The 19166-nt window shown below is 44.1% G+C and overlaps 1 protein-coding gene across 3 annotated transcripts; it reads right to left on the bottom strand.

Moving 5' to 3' along the window:
• Positions 1–329: 329 nt before the first annotated feature.
• On the bottom strand, positions 330–15151 carry LOC6731975 (homeotic protein spalt-major). 3 transcript variants are annotated; one of them, XM_016179996.3, is made up of 7 exons: positions 14243–15151; positions 5012–7682; positions 4148–4308; positions 1883–2147; positions 1588–1820; positions 1300–1497; positions 330–1159 (listed from the first exon to the last, which is right to left on the bottom strand). In XM_016179996.3, the coding sequence occupies exons 2-7, from the start codon at positions 7611–7613 to the stop codon at positions 806–808; spliced, it is 3813 nt and encodes a 1270-aa protein (XP_016024651.1). In that variant the 5' UTR covers positions 7614–7682; positions 14243–15151; the 3' UTR covers positions 330–805. The 3 variants fall into 3 exon arrangements, with proteins under 3 accessions (XP_016024651.1, XP_016024650.1, XP_044778806.1); XM_016179995.3 differs by lacking the exon at positions 14243–15151 and adding an exon at positions 8269–8779; XM_044922871.1 differs by lacking the exon at positions 14243–15151 and adding an exon at positions 8384–8779.
• Between the last annotated feature and the right edge of the window lie 4015 nt (positions 15152–19166).

The following is a 19166-nucleotide window of genomic DNA, read 5'->3' as shown; positions in this document are numbered from 1 at the left end:
AGGGAATAATTAAAAGTTTTGCGACAACGCAAAGTATCTCTGCGAGGCACTGAGATACTTTGACCAAACACCCATGTCTGGGCAAATGAATCAAAAAGAAAACATCTGTTGGATGGCGATGGGGGATGCCTCGTGGCGAGGGCATCTTCCCGAAGGGAATGGGATGATGAATGGGATGCGCGTGGCATGTGGCACGATCGAAGGAGGCGCACTTACCAAAGCTGCCAATTTGCATGAATTTATTGAATCCATCGTAAATGCGATACCCAATTCCATTTGGTATGCTGCCCATTTCCCGGAAAAGAAACGTCACCGAGTTTTCTTTGCAATTTCGCATGCCGGCTTTATTTTTGATCATTTTTGTCGCGGTGTTTTTTTTTTCGGGCTTCGATTTCAATTTTTTATATGCAACTACCACAGTTTACATTACGTGTATTTATCGGTATATGTAGTTAAATATATCTAAGTATAGCCATAAAATTAGTTAAGTTCCGACCTTGCAGCCTGCCTGATCCGGTTGAAGATACTTCTCCAGCCAAGTTCGTTCCTCGATCTGCTATTTTTACAACTTACCGGCTAAACTTAATGCATTTAAATGCCTTGAAGATCGCTATCAATTAACCGTACTATGTATATATATATGTATAGACACAAAGGATATATTCGTATAAGTGTGTGGGTGGTGGTGTTTGAGTTTGTGTCAGTGCTAGTAAAAGCTTAGCGTAGGGTAATGCTCAAGATATGTACTCCACAAAAACCATGTGTGTTCCAAGACTAAGATCTCATCAGCTCCTCATCATCCAAGTTACTTCTCCGCATCCCTGGACTCCGATTCGTCCTTGTCCCCTCCAGTGGCCTCCGTCTCAGCCTGATCCTCCTGCTCGTTGAAGCCACCCATGGACTCGTTTTGATTGTTCTCCACCTTGATGCGACTCAGTGGATGCCAGATATTGCCGGACCCCTCCTCCTCCCGCAGGGCAGGACTCTGAGCTGGCTCGGGCGTGGGTGACTTGCTGCTGCTCCTCCGCTCTAGACCGTAAGGATGCTGGGCCAAGAAGCCTGGGAAGCCGAGGAGTCCGGGCGGATACGGATATTTCCCGCCGTTGGCGAAGGGAGGCGGGGGTATATTGGGAAAGGCGCCGGGACTGAGTTCCCCAGGCTATACGGAAAAAGTAAAAGGACAACCAACAAATTGCAAATTATATAACATAATTGCACACTAGTAATATAATCGGGCCAAATAGTTTTTAGCAGTTAACAGATATAGCGGAAGAAAGCGGAAGTGCATCTAATAATTACCTTTGGTGGCAAACCATTAAAGAAAGGTGGCAGGTAGGGAAAAAAGAGCTCCGGTCGTCTCTGCATGAACTCCTGCTCTGCACTGGATCCAGGATGACCTTGGCCCGAGTTTGGACCAGGTCGCATGGGTAGCTCCAAGGACATTCGACGACCCCGCCGCGAAGTCGGATTCGTCCACATGTGAGTGCCCATATGAACCTAGAAAAAATAAAAAATACAAAAAAAGGGACATGCAGGAACTCAATTGAGTAAAATGCTGGAAAGATAGGCGCAAATTCTTGACTGTACCTTAAGATTCCCCTTGGTGGTGAAAGCCTTCTGGCACACATTGCACTGGAAGGGCTTGTCGCCCGTATGGGTGCGCATGTGGATCTGGAGAGCGGAACTCGAACTGAAGTTCCTGCGGCAGACGTGGCAAAAGTGCTTGTTATTCACCGGCGGATCCAAACTAGAGGTCGGAGGACCTGCGGACATCAGAGCCTGCTGAAAGTCAAGGGGACTGGCAGGAAAACGATGGGCATCTAATGGAGAGAAACTCTTAGGATTGCGGAAATGAGCTCGGTTATCCTCGCTAGCGACTTACGGAGCTGCATCTTCATCAGCGACTGCTCGGCATCACCGGCCTCCTGGGGATAATTCGAGGTGGCTCCGGTGCCAGATCCTTCTCCAGCCAAAGCACCCTCCTCCACCATCAACTGCTCCTGATCGGGATCCTCTTTGATGGGCGTTGCTGGGGGATTTTCAGCGGGAAAGGGCGGATTGGATGACTCCGGCAACTTTTCACCCAACGACGAGGAGGACGAAGACGAAGGCGGCTTCTTTGCGAACAGATTTGGATTGAGAGTGAGCTGAAATGCGATGATGTACAATATTACAGGGCGAGATACTTTCAGCGACGGGCGCTAATTTCTGCGCATTTTCGGCTAAATGTGCCGTTCATTCCGATGCGGCAGACTCGCGCCTCCTAATAATCTTATTTTCGCGGAGAGTGAGAGCCAAAAACATAATTTACAATTTTTCTATGCCATCGCGTGTAATAATGCCAACTAATTATCTCGCGCAGACGATGCCGCCGGGTCTCATATTTTTATGGCAAAACAATTGTTCGCCAAAAAAAAAAAAGGGGAAATCTGTGTGCGAGGGGAGCCGAATCCAACTATGTAGTGCTCTGTTCTGTTGTCCCCAGCCGACGCGACGAACAAAAGATTAAATAATTTTGCATAAAGCGTAGCATAATTTATTTGCATTGAATGCATCGCACACACCGTCACCGATCCGGCACAGGCTCCTCTATATCTCTCAAACCAACCCGATCCTCTATAGCCCCGAAAAGCCCTTCGTTTTCATCATTTCGCCACGATCCAGAGTGAAAACATACCAGACGGAGTCGTAAATTTCGCATCATCATAATGCATTCTCGTAATTACTTAAGATTTTTGAATCATTTAGAAATTTCAAGCCCAAAAGATGATGCCGATTCCCAGCCCCACCTCCATTGCCTGTCACAATCCCCCTGCATCCATCTGCATGGGATAACCCCATCCCCAGACCAACCCGAACCGATGCTCGATGCTCGTCTGCTCTAGATCATCAACAATGTGCTAAGCGAGCAAAACGGAACGTGGCCGCTCCGCAGCCAAAGAAGTACAAATTCTGTCTGCCGCAAAACTTGGGGGGTATTGGGGAAAAGGGGGGCACATCCCAGCAGAGACTTTCTGATTACCAACTAAAAATGTTATGACATTTACACTACACTTGCATTTTGGCCACAATAGGAAGCACAGGAGCGGTTCAAGGGATTGTCAAAAACAGGGAGCTCTCTAAAGTATATTTCTGAAAACTAAAGATTCTTTTTAAAATCCAACTAAAAGCCCCCAGCTGCGAAGACTGCTCAAATTCCGTCCCTGTGCGGAGACACTAAGTTTCAGTTTTGGAATTACTCCAAGAATGTGTGCCATAATGAACGATGTCATTAGTCATAGCGGGACAATGCCGCACTGCGTGCCCCGGCCAGAAATAAATATTAATACTAGCATTTGTTCTTAAATTATGGACAGCCACCGCAAAACCACTCCATCCGAACATCGGAGCAGCGAACGCACTTTAATAAATAATTGGCATTGTTGGGCGATGTAATCCGGGCACTTAAAGCTCTCTCCGCCGACGAACTGAACCCGTGAGTCTGGGTTGGCAGGCCCCAACAACTTGGTCGATTGGAGGCTGCAAAGCGGAACGCCAACAATTAAGGCAAAGCTATGCAAGTTGGCCACAATTTCTTTCATAGTAAAACCCATCCAGTGACGAACACGCCGGGCAATTAATAATGTGCTCATAATTTGTATGGTCGCGGCCAAAACGGGCCGTGTGCTCCCACCATATTTGGCCAAATCAAGCCAACCCCAAGGAGCGAGCTGAACCCGTGAACATTTTAATTAATCATGACCAAGGCAAGACTCTCACTGCCAGATGGCACTGGTTCTCAAAGCGAGAGTTGAGGTGGGATTAGGCTAGTTGGATGTGATGTAAGTGCTACCATATTGGGGCAGGGAATGCTGCCCCATGGTTAACTATGGAAGTGATTAGTGGGTTGCGTCGGAAAGGGAAATCTCACCGGGAAAAAATAAGTGTAGTTCGAGTCAGTAACACGTAATGAAGTACAAATTTCCAAGTAGTCCATCTTATTATTGAGGATAAAGAGAACTATTATGTATTCCACAAGCATTTCTATAAACCATTTATATAATGCTTTCACAACATTTAATAAATTGGATCATGGCGATATGTCGCTTATCACGGCGTGGATTAGCAAGCATAGTAATCCCATATCTTATTCGATTATTGCACTTACCTTTGCTCCATACGGCGATCCAGCATCGCTGCATTGTGGGCGGTGGGCGTGGCCCGTCGCCGGTTCTTTGGCATGTTCGCTCTGCAAATGACTCTCCAAGGCGGCCAAACTGGGCAGCATCTTAAAGCAGAGATTGCACACATTGGGGGGCGGGTGCAGACCTGCGGATGAGGGCGGGATGCAGACAAAGAGTTACTTGCGAGGTCAGTGGGGGACACATAATTCCCGCCACGTGCTGCCGAATGTGGCTCGTTGCGATCGCAGATATAATAAATATCCATCCGCGTAAAAGGTTGTGACATAATGAGGCGACAGATCGCTACTCGATCCGATCGCTCGCGCCTCTTGCGCCTCGATTCGGGAATGCGCCAATGTTTATAAATAAATTGCGGAATTTGGCATAGGCATATCAGACATGGATTGGGATGGAGCTGGGTGGAGCGGTGCGAAGTGCTCGGCGGATGCTTTGTCTCGGTCCAATTGAGTTATGTCGCGCCAAATCGCAGATTTATCGCACTTCCACTGCGAGTTGCTTGGCAAACGCTGACGGGGTCAAAGGTGGCAGACAAAGGGGCTTTGTCATCTCGAATCCCCGAAGAGGACGGCGAAGAAAGTTAATGCCAAGTGTGGTGGCCAAAAGATGCGCAATTTGCCGGATTTATTTTTATATCGTTGGACGCGACAAAGAGCAAACTATAAGCTATATATTGCTTTTAATTAGCTGGGTAGATTCATGAAGTGAAGTACCGAAGCAATCAAGATTTTTCAAAGCTCCTTATAGGAATTAGACAATGATATTTTTCGGACACGAGTTCAATGTAATAAACCCCCAAAAAATAGTATAATAGAGTATTCGTAACTTACCCATAAATCCAAGTGGACCAAAGGGCAGCAGGGGAAATTTGGCGTGAGCGTGACCTAGAGCGTGCATTTCTTCGCGAGCAGCTGCCATGAGCAGAAGATTTGGAGGCATGGGCATTCCGAGCATGGGAAGACCACCATTTCCAGATCCTCCACCAGCAGCTCCGTTAGCCAGTCCAGCTGCGAAGATACGACCCGAGTTGGAAGAGGGTGAAGAGAGATCCATGGCGGGCATTTCACCACTCTCGCTGCGGCCTCCAGTTAAATCAGGATTTGAGTGGGATCTCTCATCAGAGCCATCGTTGGGGAACCTTCTCTCCCGCTCCCGCTCCTTCTCCCTATCCCTCTCTCTTTCTAGAGGATGAGGCGTGGCTGTGGCTGCACTTGAGTTATCCCTGGAGTCATCCGTGCTGTCCATGGTCATAAACTCATCAAAATCTCCGCCCTGCGAGGACTCAGATCTTTGACCCGAGTGATCCGATATGGTGGTGGAGAAATCCAATGTATCCGAAGTGCCCAGGGACTTGTTCGAGTTTTGATCTTCGATACCCAGCCGTTCAGCCTCGCCAGGATTGCCGGGAGGGGCTCCTTGACCACCGCTGCCATCGTCCATTGTGTGGATGCGAATGTGCTGCTGCAGGATGATGCCGTTGGAGAACTTCTGATGGCACACCGGACACTTGAACTGACTCCTCATCGGCGGCTTGATCTTGTGTATGCTCATGTGGGCTTTAAGATTGCCCTTCGTGGCGAAAGCCCTGCCGCAGATCTTGCAACGGAACGGACGCTCTCCGGTGTGGGTGCGAATATGCATTTGCAGGGAACTGCGACAGGACATGACCTTCTGGCAGAAGATGCACTGGTTAGGATCGGTCAGCTTGTTCTCGATGTTGTCCACCAACTGTTGCAGCTTCGAGGTCTCCGAAGTCTTGTCGATCTCAATCAGATCCTCCCATGACTTGTCGATAATGCGCTCCATTTGCGCGAGAGAGTATTCCGCCGGCTGTGATTCTTTGCTGGCAGAGGAGCGTCTCACCAGCTTGGCTATGTGCAAGTGCTCGACAAGATCCCGTTCCCTATCCTCTTGCGGCGGGCTTACAGCACTTGTTTGTCGCTTCCGCACAGATCCATTTCGTCGTGACGAGGTCACCACCGGCTTAGAGACCTCTTTTTCAGGCTTCTCTGATGACGGCAGTGGTGCATCTGTCTTGACTTCTTTGGGAGTCTTGACACGCTCCACGGGAGAGTGGGACTTCTCCTTTTCCTTAACCATTGGCTTGCTGAGATCTTCTGCCTGCGGAACTGGAATCTCCTGTCTAATCTCCTCCGGCTCCTCAACTTGATTCTGATGCTGCTCTTGACCCACAGGGGTTACTGGTGGCGCAAAAGGCAGGCGAATGGGATACTGCTCGCCCTGGACTTGCCCCTGACCCGAATGACCCACGCTGGGCGCCACTCCTGGTGGCAGCAGCATTGGCGGAAAGATCTGCGTATGCCGCTGGTAGTGAACCTTCAGATTGCCTTTCGTGGTGAATTTACTTCCGCAAACATTACAAACGAATGGACGTTCACCGGTATGTGATCTCAGATGTATCTGCAGGGCCGAGTAGCTGCCAAAGATCTTGCCGCAGTACTTGCAGCGATGCTTAAAGATCTCACCGCGACTTTGAGCCTCTTTGGAGGCATACTCCGAGTATTCCTCTTGCATCTGAGCAGCGTGTAAGCTCTGTGATGCGGAGTCGAGGACCTCCTCCGTTCTCCGTTGCAACATCTCCAGGCAGTTGGGCTCGTTGGGGGCTGGCGGGGGATCGTGGTTGGTAATGATGCTCGATGCCAGACTCGAGCTAATGTCGCACATCATGGATTGGTAACCCTCTGGCTCTGCCTTTCTGTCCTCAGTTCCCCTCTTGTCAGTCTTTGAATTCTCCTCCCGCCGCGACTCCTGATCATGCTCTGACTCCGGACCCTGCTCCAGCTCCAACTCCTCCTTCAGGCCATTGGTGGGCTGCTTCTTAGGTTCCGGCTCTGGCTCCGGCTCTTCCTCCTCCTCATCGCTGTGAGAGTGCCTGCCCAAGGCGGCTGCCTCGGCCCTTTTCAATTGACTCTGCAGGTGTTGGATGAGCTGTAGCTGCATCAGATGCTGCCGCTGCACATTAAAGATGGTGGACTGCACCATGGCCAGATCGGCGGACTGGTGGTTTCCCGCCATCGCAGTGGCCGCAAACTGGGCCACCGCCACTTTGGTATGTTGTAGAGCCTCCAGCGACACGTGACCACTGCCCGGCAGTGATTCCCGACCGCCGGACGAGATCAGCGAGAGATCCAGTGCCTCGTTGCTGTTCTCCGGCTCCTGTTCCTCGCCGCGCTCCTCGGCCGTTTCTCTTTCCGTATCGGATTCCGGGACTGCTTCCGCCTCCATTTGCGGCTCGGTACCATTGTTATTGCTATCCGCATCCAGTTCCTTGGCCAGCAGGGTGTCTCTGTCCCTTTCCCGATCTCGATCACGATCCCTGTCCCGATCCCGGTCCCTCTCCCGCTCCCCGCTGCCGCTCCTGGTGCCACCAGTTCCACGGTAATTGATGCGGTTGCGAAATATTGAACACATTATCCTCTCGATCGGAAGCGCTCACCTCCTGATCCCAATTGCCGCTGAAGTCTGAACATGGACTGCACCCTGGCAACGAAAGGGGAGAAGATATAGGGAAAATCTTGTAAAAAACGCACATTTCCCCATTTTCCTATCAATAACACTGAACAACAAATGTACTTATTTTTGAACTGCGGTGCAAAACAATTAAAATAATGATGAGGAAAAAATCTTAATGTTGTAGAAGTCATTTTAATAAGATAAAATTAATATAATTGGCTCATTGAATTTAAAATATAACACCTCGATCCGGAATCCGGAAAAAGTGAGCTGGGCAGTGTTATTTTCCGCGATATATGCATATGGCCGGATCGTCACGTAAGGAGTGCCCGGTCAGACTTTATGATAAATTTTTGAATATATGAATAGCGGCGTGTCGCAATTTTAGACGTTGAATAAATGAACAGGGCGCATATGGTTAGTCGCGTATAATTTAATAGTAGTCCACGATCTGGACTCGCGGCTGGAGAGACAATTTGGATATTACGGAGATTGTCGTGGACTCTTGACCGGGTTGGAGGAACCGAAAAGAGTTTTGCATCAGGCGTTCGCATGAGAGGGGGTAATTTATTGATTTATTACACGGAATCACTCAGCATAACTTTGAGCCTACGTAGATGATTGAATTTTTGCCTCGAATCTCTCGGATTATTCCACCTAATTTAACTGACGCCGGCAGATATCGGCTATCGACTTATAGACCCACTCAAGTTAAATAGAATGATCACCCTCAGGTGTTGCGAAACAGCATTTTCAGAGCGGAATGCCATGCCAGATGGATACACTTGAGTTAATCCCATTGCTAGACATCTCCCCAATATATCCTTCTACACAGAAGTATTGACTATTTCCTTTTGGTTCGTTCATCAGGTATTTTGGTAAAACTGGGAAAGTCCAGGGATAGCCGGGTATTTGATCGCCGTGTGGTGTAGAATCGTCGACCCAAGATTAGGATAAAACAGCGAACTCCCAGAAACCACCAGTTGTTCATGTACATCCTGGTAGTCGGCATCCTGGAACGAACTTGACTACGAATTTGTACACATTCTATCGGACATGAGATGGTATATGAATGGCCAACTTGGGGGTGTACTTTCTAACCTGGTTGCCCAATAGCAACTAAAATGTTCAACGTACGCGCCGCATAAATTTCGTAGCAAATCGATTTCAACATAATTCCACAACGTTTCTGAGTTACACTTTCAACAGGGCCACAAATTCTCGATTCCCCCGAAAACCGAATCCCAGAAGCGCCCAGAAAATAAGGCTTGCATGGCTATCCCATCCGCATTACGGCCGATTGCTTTATGATTATTTCCCGGCAATTAAGAGAATTTATTGGCAAAGGTAAACACTCGCCAGATACAGATACAGATGCCGATACAGATAGAGATACAATAGTAGCCGTACTCGGATGCGTGGCAATATCGATTCGACGCACTCGAACTCATCGACGCACACACATATCGACTCCACTATTTCTATCAATGGGCGATGGGCTCATCGGAAATCAATTTGTTTAATGGAGAGGGGCGGTGGGATAGTTGGGGGTGGAGTTGGCCCCCAAGAATTGAAGTCTGGGCCTGAGCGAAAGTGTTAACCGAAACTCAAGTGAGCCGGGCCACAACTTATTCCACTTGAGCTGATTTCTTGAGCGATTTACGCACAGCCAAAAACATAAAACTTCCGCAATTGCCCCGGCAACCCATCTCCCGAGAAGCTTTAAGAAGTTCCACAAGTCTGCGGTGGGATTCCATCAAAAAAGTTTCAAGCTTTCATTTCCATTGTCACTCCATGGAAAAGCCCGGGGAAAATTGGAATAGAATAGCCAAAGTTTCCTGTCAGCAGGTGGTCCCAGCCTCGCGAAAGGAACTCTAAATCTTACGGATCTCTTAGACATGCTCTTTCAAGCAAAGTCCGGAATCAACACGGTGTCAGTCATTCGTTCAAATCGTGAATTATGGTTGAGTATATATGTATGCATATGCTGTTTTTCTTATCCCCCCGAAGTTCCCTTTAGCGGATATTGATCAAAATTCATTGCAATTCGCTTGATTGATTGATGGCCTAGTGCATATATCCGGGGCCAATTGGCTTGCTCTGTTTTGGGAGCCATCGAATGAATGAACCCGTACCCGAACGTAAACAGACACTTTGGAAGTCTATTTGGGGGGGAAAGGGAAATGGGAATGCGAGATCTTGATTGAAGTCTGTTGTTTCAACCGTCGATCGAACACGAAAGACTGCCAGTCCATCGACGGCCATCACTTTATTGGAAGATTTTCGGGCAGAAAGCGCCAATTCTGACAGACTGACGAAAATTACAACGAAATTAAAGTACGAAGTTGGGATAAATGACAACTAAAAAGTAAAATTTGTTTTTATAATCATTATTACCATAATTTACTGAGAGGACACAACTTAGATTGGCCAGGCAATGGCCATATATGTATGTACGTAATGTATAAAAACTTCTCTAGGTATTTCCCACAAAAGCGTGATTCATTTCAGTGGATTGTGTGATAAATAGCCACTCCAGTTTCACCTGACATGTGGCAAGCTTATGGAAAAACTCCGGCAAAGGTGAACCTCAGCCCCACGCTTTTTTCCTCCCACCGAATTGACTTTCCCGAAAAAAGCCAAAGAAAATATGGGAAATAAAAACGGTTGAGGAGGCAGCGAAAAAAAAAGTGGGAAATTGTTTGAGGCAAATTTATGAGCTTCGCTTAAGCAAGGCAACTGCGTCTGGTTAACGCTCCCCCGATGTGCCCGCTGCATATGTGTGTGTAACATCAAGTCCGCGGGGGTAGGGGGATTTAAAGCCACTTCGGCATTGACCATTTTGCATAAAAGCCTCTGTTCCCAAACGAAATTATGTCCGTGGCAAAGGGGCAGCCAATGACGACAACGAGTTGCCAGTTGAGAATTCTCATTTCCAGGGGTCCCTTACAAAATGTCTGCAGAATTTATTAAGCTGAAAAAATTTTATGAGTTGAATTGGTATAATTTTCATATAATTTTTGAGAAGGAAGCGAAATGGAACGCTGCCAGCCAGACGACGGTCAATTCAACCAGTTGAGCCCAGCGGGGGGTTAAGCGCCACACACACCTCAAGTGTGTGTGTGTGTGTGTGTGCGTATCTGTGTGGGACATGCAAAGGGCTGTGTGTGTGTATGTGTCCGTGGCAAGAAAAAGGGTCCGCAATGAATGAATGGCCTGGGAAGAAGGCAAATTCAGAGGCAACTTCAGATAGCCAAGCCAACACAGCACACACACAGATACACACAGCCCACACAGATACTCCACACAGACAGGGGAGTCCGGTCGGAAAGCTTGTAGGATGAATTTGTATTGTTTTGCATTTGCTTTTGGGGCGCTACTTTGTTTTTGCCTCCGCTTTCCGCTGCTCGTTCCTCGCTTCTTCCTCCGTGCCATTTCGTTTTTGTTTGAAAGGAATAATACAGGGTTGGTGGAGTTGTTAAGCTGCCATTGCAAACAATTAAAATCATAAGAGACGCACATAAATTATTCATGGCTTAATCTAAAGTGGACAATCTATGCAAAGTACCAGGGCACTCACACAGGCACACAAACATGCACACACACACGTGTATTTCTGGTCGGACACTTGTTTATCCCCCTGCCACGCCCCCGTCGCGACGCCCACACACATGAATTGGCCATTTTTGATATTTTGCCAATCTCTCGACTTCTTTTAATTACTCATAAACGAAGGAAATAATTGCATTGAAGTAGCCACCTTTTGTTATTCGGGATTTGCGTTTTATATTTCTGCTTTGCTTCCAATTTTGGCAGTTAAAAAAACAACGAAAATAGTACGTTACTAATTTGAATTTTAGTTTAATTTTGGCAGGAGATTTAAGTTAAATTCATAAAGATTTCGATACATGTTAAAAATTGCCTTTCTGAAGTTTAAACATGTTGCTTTCTTATCTAATCGTTTTAAATTGCTTAATTTTATTTATTTCTGTGATTTAGATCCTACAATTATAGTTAAATATAAATTTCCTAATTCGATTATAATTTGAATTCATTTTTAACAATAGGATCAATTAAAACTAAATTAAAATGCTTTTATCGTATCGAATTACAGTGTTAATTGGTATAGTATATTATCCAGTTTACTTAAGTTATAATTAGACATTCCGCCGCCAGTCATATAGATTGGGAATTTAATCAAATTTAGTAAATCAGTCGAATTTTTTCGTTTCCGTAACAAAACTCAAACTAGCCGTGCCCAAATTTGTTTTGATGAATATGAATTGAATTTGGTTTATTACCCCGATAGAAAACTATAAAAAGAGCAACTCAAAATCCGGCAGGTTCTAATAGATTTAGAATGGCATCCAACTAATAAACTGCGCAGCGAATAGGCAATAAAAATTTAATATATGCGCTTTATCGAATTAGCCAGCGGAATTAAATTGAAAATTCACAAATGCAGAAATGCATGATATAGCTGAATATTCGAGGACCTTAAATCACGAAGGGGTCGAGGGGGTGAAGGGGCTTAGATGGATTGATATATAGACAGATATGTAGATTCGCATGTTGGCTGTGGCAGCTTCAATGGCCCACATTACAGAAACACGCTGCGAATAATAAAAACATTTTCGCCAAATATTCGCATTCAAAAGCTACGCCGAGCACTATGGTCGCGGGCGGGGGATAGGTTGTATCTGATAGATACATTTCTTCTATACAGCCTCTATGGCCGCACATTTCTGTCATAACACAAAATAAATATTTCATCCGCTTGGCTCGCTTGTTTTTTTTTTTGGTACCGCGTCGTGTCTTTATTATTAAAATGAAAATAAATTTTATATCAAATATATTCAATCCATAGATGGGGAGGGTTGGTGTTGCAAGGGGGGTGCGAAAAGCCAAATGGTTGGCGAGAAAAATGAGAGATAGACTGACTAAAGTGCTTCGAATTTTTACAAATGAATTTATTGCCAAGCCAACGAACAAAAAAGTTGAAAAAAAAACATATAGACGCTCTTGGTCGTTGAAATGAAATCGCACGTCTCATAAATTAATTAAAGCAATAAAACAATAAATGCACAAGGAAAGTTCCTCAGCCCCTTGATATCTTGATATCTTTGTATCTGGCTTGCAGCAGAGTGCATTCTTAATGCCGCTCATGCGCTGCATCAATTGATTGAAGTGTTTTAACTTATCTCTCTGTGGATCCGTGTATCTTTGACACACTGACTTGACACCTGTCATCTTTTCGCTTGACCCCAGATGGGCCATGTCTCCGAAAGGCATTCCCCACCCCTTGATTTGGATTTTCCTACAAGTTTCTGTGTTAATTTTCTTCTTGACATGTTCTTGTTTCTGTTCCGTTGGCCTGGCATATTGTTCGACTTGCTCATGTTGTTGTCATTGCATAACAAGCGCATACTCATTCACACACACACACACATAGCTCCTGTCATATCCTGGAGCACAGACTCCTTACGCCCATGTGCCCCGCCTCCTCTCGACCCCTTGACCCCGCCCAACGTCCACCTTTGGGGCACAAAGCAGTTGTATTTATGTTGGCTTTGACATAAGCTCAACATGCAACTTTCGGGCTGCTCCGTTGCAGTTGCATGTCCTCGCATAAAGTGCCAAAGTTAAATAATCTTACCACCCAGGATCGGGGAAATGAGGGCGGAAAATGGCAAAGGTGCAGCTCGGGAAAGTAGCCCCGGGCTCAATTTCGATCTTCTGCAATATGTATGCCTTATTTTGTAGGTTATTTGGATGGCAACTGGATTTCGTAAACATATAATCACATAGGTCAGTGGCATGGTATTTGTGTGCGTCATGGGGAGTCAACACCCATCAGGACTTAAATAATATATGACCATTGGCTTAAATAGAATACACGAACAAGAGAATGTCTCTTGTTTCCAGAGAGATTTGGGTAAATATAGTTAGACTTAAATCAAAGTAAGTACCAAAGTGAACTAAAACTAAGAATTATCGAAAGCTAAGAACTATTTGCATATTATATAAAAAAAAACCAATAGGGAAGCAAGATACAATAGTATTTTTAAATCGGCTATATTATTGTTGTTTCACTAATCAATTGTAGAGTTTTTTAAATTTAAGTAGTTGAATTCACTTTCCGGAAAACTATAAACATCGCATTATTAGAGTTACTAAATTGTAGTTCCCCAACTTTAAGTTTGATTATTGTTACATTGAAATTTGTTTTCGTTATAAAATAAGAGATTACCTGAAAACTGTTTTTGTATATTTTTTTTTACTTCACTACCACTTTTTACTTCACTGATTGTGTGGTAAATATCCTTACTAAATACCATTAATACCACAACAAAACTAAGCTTAAATGCGCATTTGCAAAAAGCAAGCCGTAAAAATTACTTGAATTACTTTATAACTGAAATCAAATGAATCTCAAGTCATAAAAATTGTAATTTTTATGCTATTTTGCTGTCACTAATTAATGGACTGAAAATCCGTTTCAGATGCAAAACATGTATAAAATGAAGTTGAGTTTAGTAGTTTTTAATAAATTGCTTATAGCAAATGAAGAAATTATGAAAACTCACTTGATTTTCGTCGCTTCTTGCTCCTTTTCCTTCTGATTTTGGCTATCCTTTAGATAGCATCTTTTGGATTGCGTAAATTATCTCACAGATGCCGTCGGCAAAGCGGAGCATTAGTTTTTGCACAGGATTGAGTTTATTCCAAAATCGAGTTTATTGCACATTGGCCCCCTCTTGCCGTCCCCCTCCCACACGCTCCTTCTCCTTCTCTTTTATTATTATTTGTTTGTTTTTAATTTTTGGCTTGGTTGTTGTTTTTGGGTTTTTGGCGAGTTACTTTTTAGTTTCGCGGTTTCCGACGTAGATTTTATGATTAATTAAACACGCGCGACCGCTCAGCCCACACACACACACAAACACGCACGCATGCCCCCGCCCCCCGCACGCACACCACTGCGTGTCCGTGTGCCCAAATACATACGTACGAATGTGTGTATTTATGTTGCGGGGGCGGCGGTAATAAAAACGCACTGCGATACCGTTAGACTTTAAGTGGCAAAGACTGGCAAATCTTTGTGGGATTCCTGGGACTCTCAGGCTCAGGCTGCGAGTTCTGGGAAAGGCGCTCTCGACTGGCAGGCTGCTTTTTGGCTCGCCGACTGAAACTATGAACTGATGAATCGAAATCGGAATCGGGAATCGAATCGGAATCTCGGGGCTGGAAGCGAAACGAGTCCGAAACCGAGAGGCGACAAACTCGAAAGCCGAGTGGTGTGGTGGAGCAAGCGAATGTCCTTTTTGGCGACTGCTGCTGCTGCTGCTGGTGGTGCTGCTGCTGCTTCTGTGGCGAGTGGCGCCCCCGCGCGGTCGAAGAGAGCAAATGGCGGCAAATGGCGGCGACTGAGGCAGCGACGTCCTGCGAGCCGGAGCGTCGACGGCGCTCTATGGAATCGAATCGGAATCGGAAAAAAAACAGGAGTCGTCGTGGCCGCCAAAATTCGCAGCAGCGAAAGCTTCTCTGCCGCTCTCCGCAGCTCTCACCCGTTCGCGCTCTGCCCCTGTTAATCGCTAACAGCTTGGGGAAGTGGCGTATAAGACTGCAGTTCGAATGTTATCTGCGACTGTTAGCTTGTAACCCCTATAGCTGTGCTCCTCTAACCAGTCGCTCTCTCTGGCGGCAGAGAGAGCAAAAAACGAAAAAATACACATAAAGTAATCCGACGAAACGTCTTCGTTTTTTATGAACGTGCGCAACGGATCGGCAAATAAATAAAAACGCATATATAGCAAATTATGACAACTTTAGGCGGAGCAACGTCGACGCAGGCCCTTATTTTCTTTCCGCACTTTTTTCTCTTTCATTTTTGAGACTGCTCGTTGGCTCGGCATCCCAATCATATTTTTCCTTTATGTGCTGCGGTCCTTGCCGCTCCTTTTATTTATCCATATTTCTCTTATGCCAGCTGCTTCTTCTTCTTCGCCGATGACGACGGCGTCTTGGCCGCCGATTGTCCTTTTTCACAGCAGGGATTTCAAATTGGCCAGCGATTTGCCGACGGGAATTTCACATGCTGGCAAAATTAGTTCTCTTTGCTTAAATATGTAAATATCTGGTTTGTATAAAAATGTATAGAGAATCTGCATAAAATAAATAATAGTAATGAATAAGTAAACAATAAAAAAATTGCACTTTAAATGTTTTAAATGATAATACAATAATGATAATACAAATGAAAAAAAAATGATAATACAATGAATGAACAAACTTATCTATTTAGGATAAAATCCATTTGAAAGGGGAATATAATTAGCTAATAAATATATATAAATTAAATAGGATAGTTATGCGGCTCTTAGTTTGTGAATATTACTTCAAAAGGTTTCATTTCTACATTTCAAAACAGATTAATTTTCACCAAACATGGGAATTCTCACAATAATTTCTAAACCTTTTCAAAAATAATCCCTAAGTTGTTCGCATGAATTATGCATGTATTTACGTTTGTCACACGATTACTGTAGCTTACGTTCAATTCAATTCGATTCGAATCGATTTGATTTGATTTCAGTTCGCTTCATTTCGATTGAGTGCATCACGTACCGCATGCACACACTATATATAATATGTATCTCAAAATCTGCATGATATCTACGTGGCAACCCTAAATATTTAAGGGGGAAGGGCTAACAGCTGGCACTTATGATTTACTAAAAACCATTCAGTGGCAACAAAAATTTCAAAATGGCTGTGATAAAAATTGAATTGAAAATAACGAAACGAAATGAAGCCGACTGAGTTGATCAAACAAAGAGAAAGAGCACACGCAATGCAACCACCGCGAACATCCCTACTTAAAAATTTAGATCCTGCCCACCTATACACACACGTATGTGATGATATCAAATAATAACTAACCCTATCGTTTGATCCCTCTTTTAGCTTTTGGCAAATTACCAGTCTGTACAAAAATATTTACCCCCATACCATTTAAAAACAAATTTTTATTTGTGAAAATGGATTAGAAGACATACAGAAATTGGAAAAAGATGGCAGCATTGAGAGACACAAAGTCTAAGAAGTCGTACCCCCGCACCAACATCATCTATCACAAAAGAATACCCCTAGAAATAAAAGAAACCGATCCCATAACCCATTTGAAGTTTGGTTCAAAGATCTTCTCGTTTTTTAATAATCATGGCGGTGTACTCCTTTCCCCTCTCACTCCATCAAATGCAACAGAGCGAGACAGCAAGTGGCATTTCTATGCAAATCATTCCGAAACTCGTTTTCCATCCAACAATTTTTGATGACGCCGATTTGTCTCCACAATCATAAAAATCGTTAACGAAAACAGAAACTTTAAGGGAAAATCATAGAAAGATATAACGAGCGAGAGAGGGAAATCAAAGCGTTTTTCCGACCAGAACATAATTAAATTTTGGAATAAATTATTACTACACATTTTGAGCAGCAAATGCGACAAATCTTCGCTTGACCCTCACCTCAAAACCCAAAACCTTCAAGGAACCTGCGGAAGATCTTTTATATTTTCGGCTTCCCTCATTTTTTCCTACCATTTGCGATAAGAAAACGTGAGAAGGTTGGGAAAGGTTATGGGATATTAAGGGATTCGGTGGGATCTAAGAAGAAAGCTGGTTCCATTTTATACATAAGCAATTTTTGAGAAAATTAAATTATATCTGAAAACAAAGTTATGGAAAACATTCGAAACAGATTAGAACTTGTTTTCATACAATCAATTATTTGAGTTAAAATTGTAATTTATTTTCGTTGGTCACATATAATGGCCTAAATCATTCGGTTCCTGGCCCAAAGTTCCAACTCCAACTTCAATAAAATGTAAAATGCACGTCGTTTGGTCAAGATCGATTGCTGGGTCTTCAATATATTATATCTCACGTGTGGCGGGAGATGTAATAAAATAAATTTAAATTGAAATTGAAATTAAAGCTGGAGAAGTTCTCTATTTTTATTTTACTCATTTGCCGTAAAATTAGGTACTTACGAGTACCGAAGGTTCTTTTGTCTGCGTGTGGGTCGAATGGGTTTCTGATTCGTTTCGACTGATTTATGTTAACGATGACACTTTCGGCAGAATCGAAACGTTTCGAGGTTTTGGCTTCTTTAAGGGCCTGCTTTAAATTTTTTGGTCAAATTGGTTAAATACTTTGTGGTTTTCAGTGCATTCTATCTGTGGCATTTAATACGAGTTTTTAGTTCGAGACAAAGATACTTTGTATTTTTTGGAGTTCTATTAGTTCGTTATATTGGATTTGATTTTCCAATTTATTTTCGTATTTTACCAAGTTATTGCAGATTGTTTTTTCTAGAGACTAACAATTTATATTTGCTAACTTGTTTTTAAAGCTTAAAGAAAATACATAACGTATTTAAGGTTTACTTTAAATTAGAATTCCGTTTTCTGGTCACTTGCAGTTTACTCTTGTGTATTTACTGTTGTATTTATTTCATATTCAATTGCTCTATTTTTCTTCAAGCTCTTAACTCTCTTTCTAACTCCTTTCCACTGTTGTTTATTTCGATTAGCCTTGTTTTAGTTTATAGAAAACACATAACCTTTCCCACAACCTGGTGTTCCAAACGTTTGAAATTAAAGGACGTTTAATTCTTGCCGAAAAACACAGAGACAGAACCCGAAAACTGGGAGGCATTTAAGAGTTGACCTTGTCTCGGTGGGCGGCTTGTGGGCGGTGGCGGGTTTTTGGCTCCGGCACTTTGGGCCATTTACCCGATTGCGTTTAATCGATTTCTTTGTAAACTGGAAACCAATGTCAACAGCCTCGCACAGATGAACAACTCACACAAATAAACAAATTCCCGACGAAATTTTGCTCCTTTTCCGAGGGCGAAAACATTTACACACTTAAACGAAGCAAAAGAATTCCTTGTGGGGCGACATAAAATCTATATCGCTAGGAAAACTAAGAAATTGTAGTGCAAAGACAGTGAGGGAGAGCGAAAAGGACACAGTCCCCGGAAAGGACTTCCTATTCCCCGCCCTTCGTCCAGACTTTTCGCTTAGGTAAATACACAGTTCGCTTGTGCGAGGGAGAACTGCAAAATGTATCTGCTGGATACATATCGAGTGTACCCAACCAGTGTTGTCCTTTCTCGCTTGGCGCCCATTTTAAAGTGCCTCCATCGATTTTTTCCAGCCAGCGGAGAAAACTTTTGCCCATAATTCAACTTTTGCGGCTGCCATTGGCAATTAACACGCCCACTCCACTCCGCCCACCGCTAAAAACCATCATCATTTCGATCACTTAATGGCAAATTTATGTGGCGCTGCATTCCCTCCTAATGAAAATGGAATTCATAAAATAAAGCAGCATAAAACACTTTCGGGGGGGACACATGCAGACTTGGCTCGTGGCAGCCACATGTTCATTCGTAGCTGATCGCTGAAATCCCGCCCAGAATGGGGAGTCCAAGTGCCCACCAGAT

Source organism: Drosophila simulans, chromosome 2L (assembly GCF_016746395.2).
Source record: "Drosophila simulans strain w501 chromosome 2L, Prin_Dsim_3.1, whole genome shotgun sequence".
NCBI classification, from domain to species: domain Eukaryota; kingdom Metazoa; phylum Arthropoda; class Insecta; order Diptera; family Drosophilidae; genus Drosophila; species Drosophila simulans.
This window is presented reverse-complemented; position numbering and strand designations above follow the sequence as displayed.

Coding starts and splice junctions, on each gene's coding strand:
- LOC6731975 (XM_016179996.3), bottom strand. CDS start 7,613: ATGTGTTCAATATTTCGCAACCGCATCAATTACCGTGGAACTGGTGGC. Junction 1,498..1,587: donor CCACCAAGGGGAATCTTAAG/GTACAGTCAAGA, acceptor TATTTTTTCTAG/GTTCATATGGGCACTCACAT. Junction 1,160..1,299: donor TTAATGGTTTGCCACCAAAG/GTAATTATTAGA, acceptor TTTTCCGTATAG/CCTGGGGAACTCAGTCCCGG.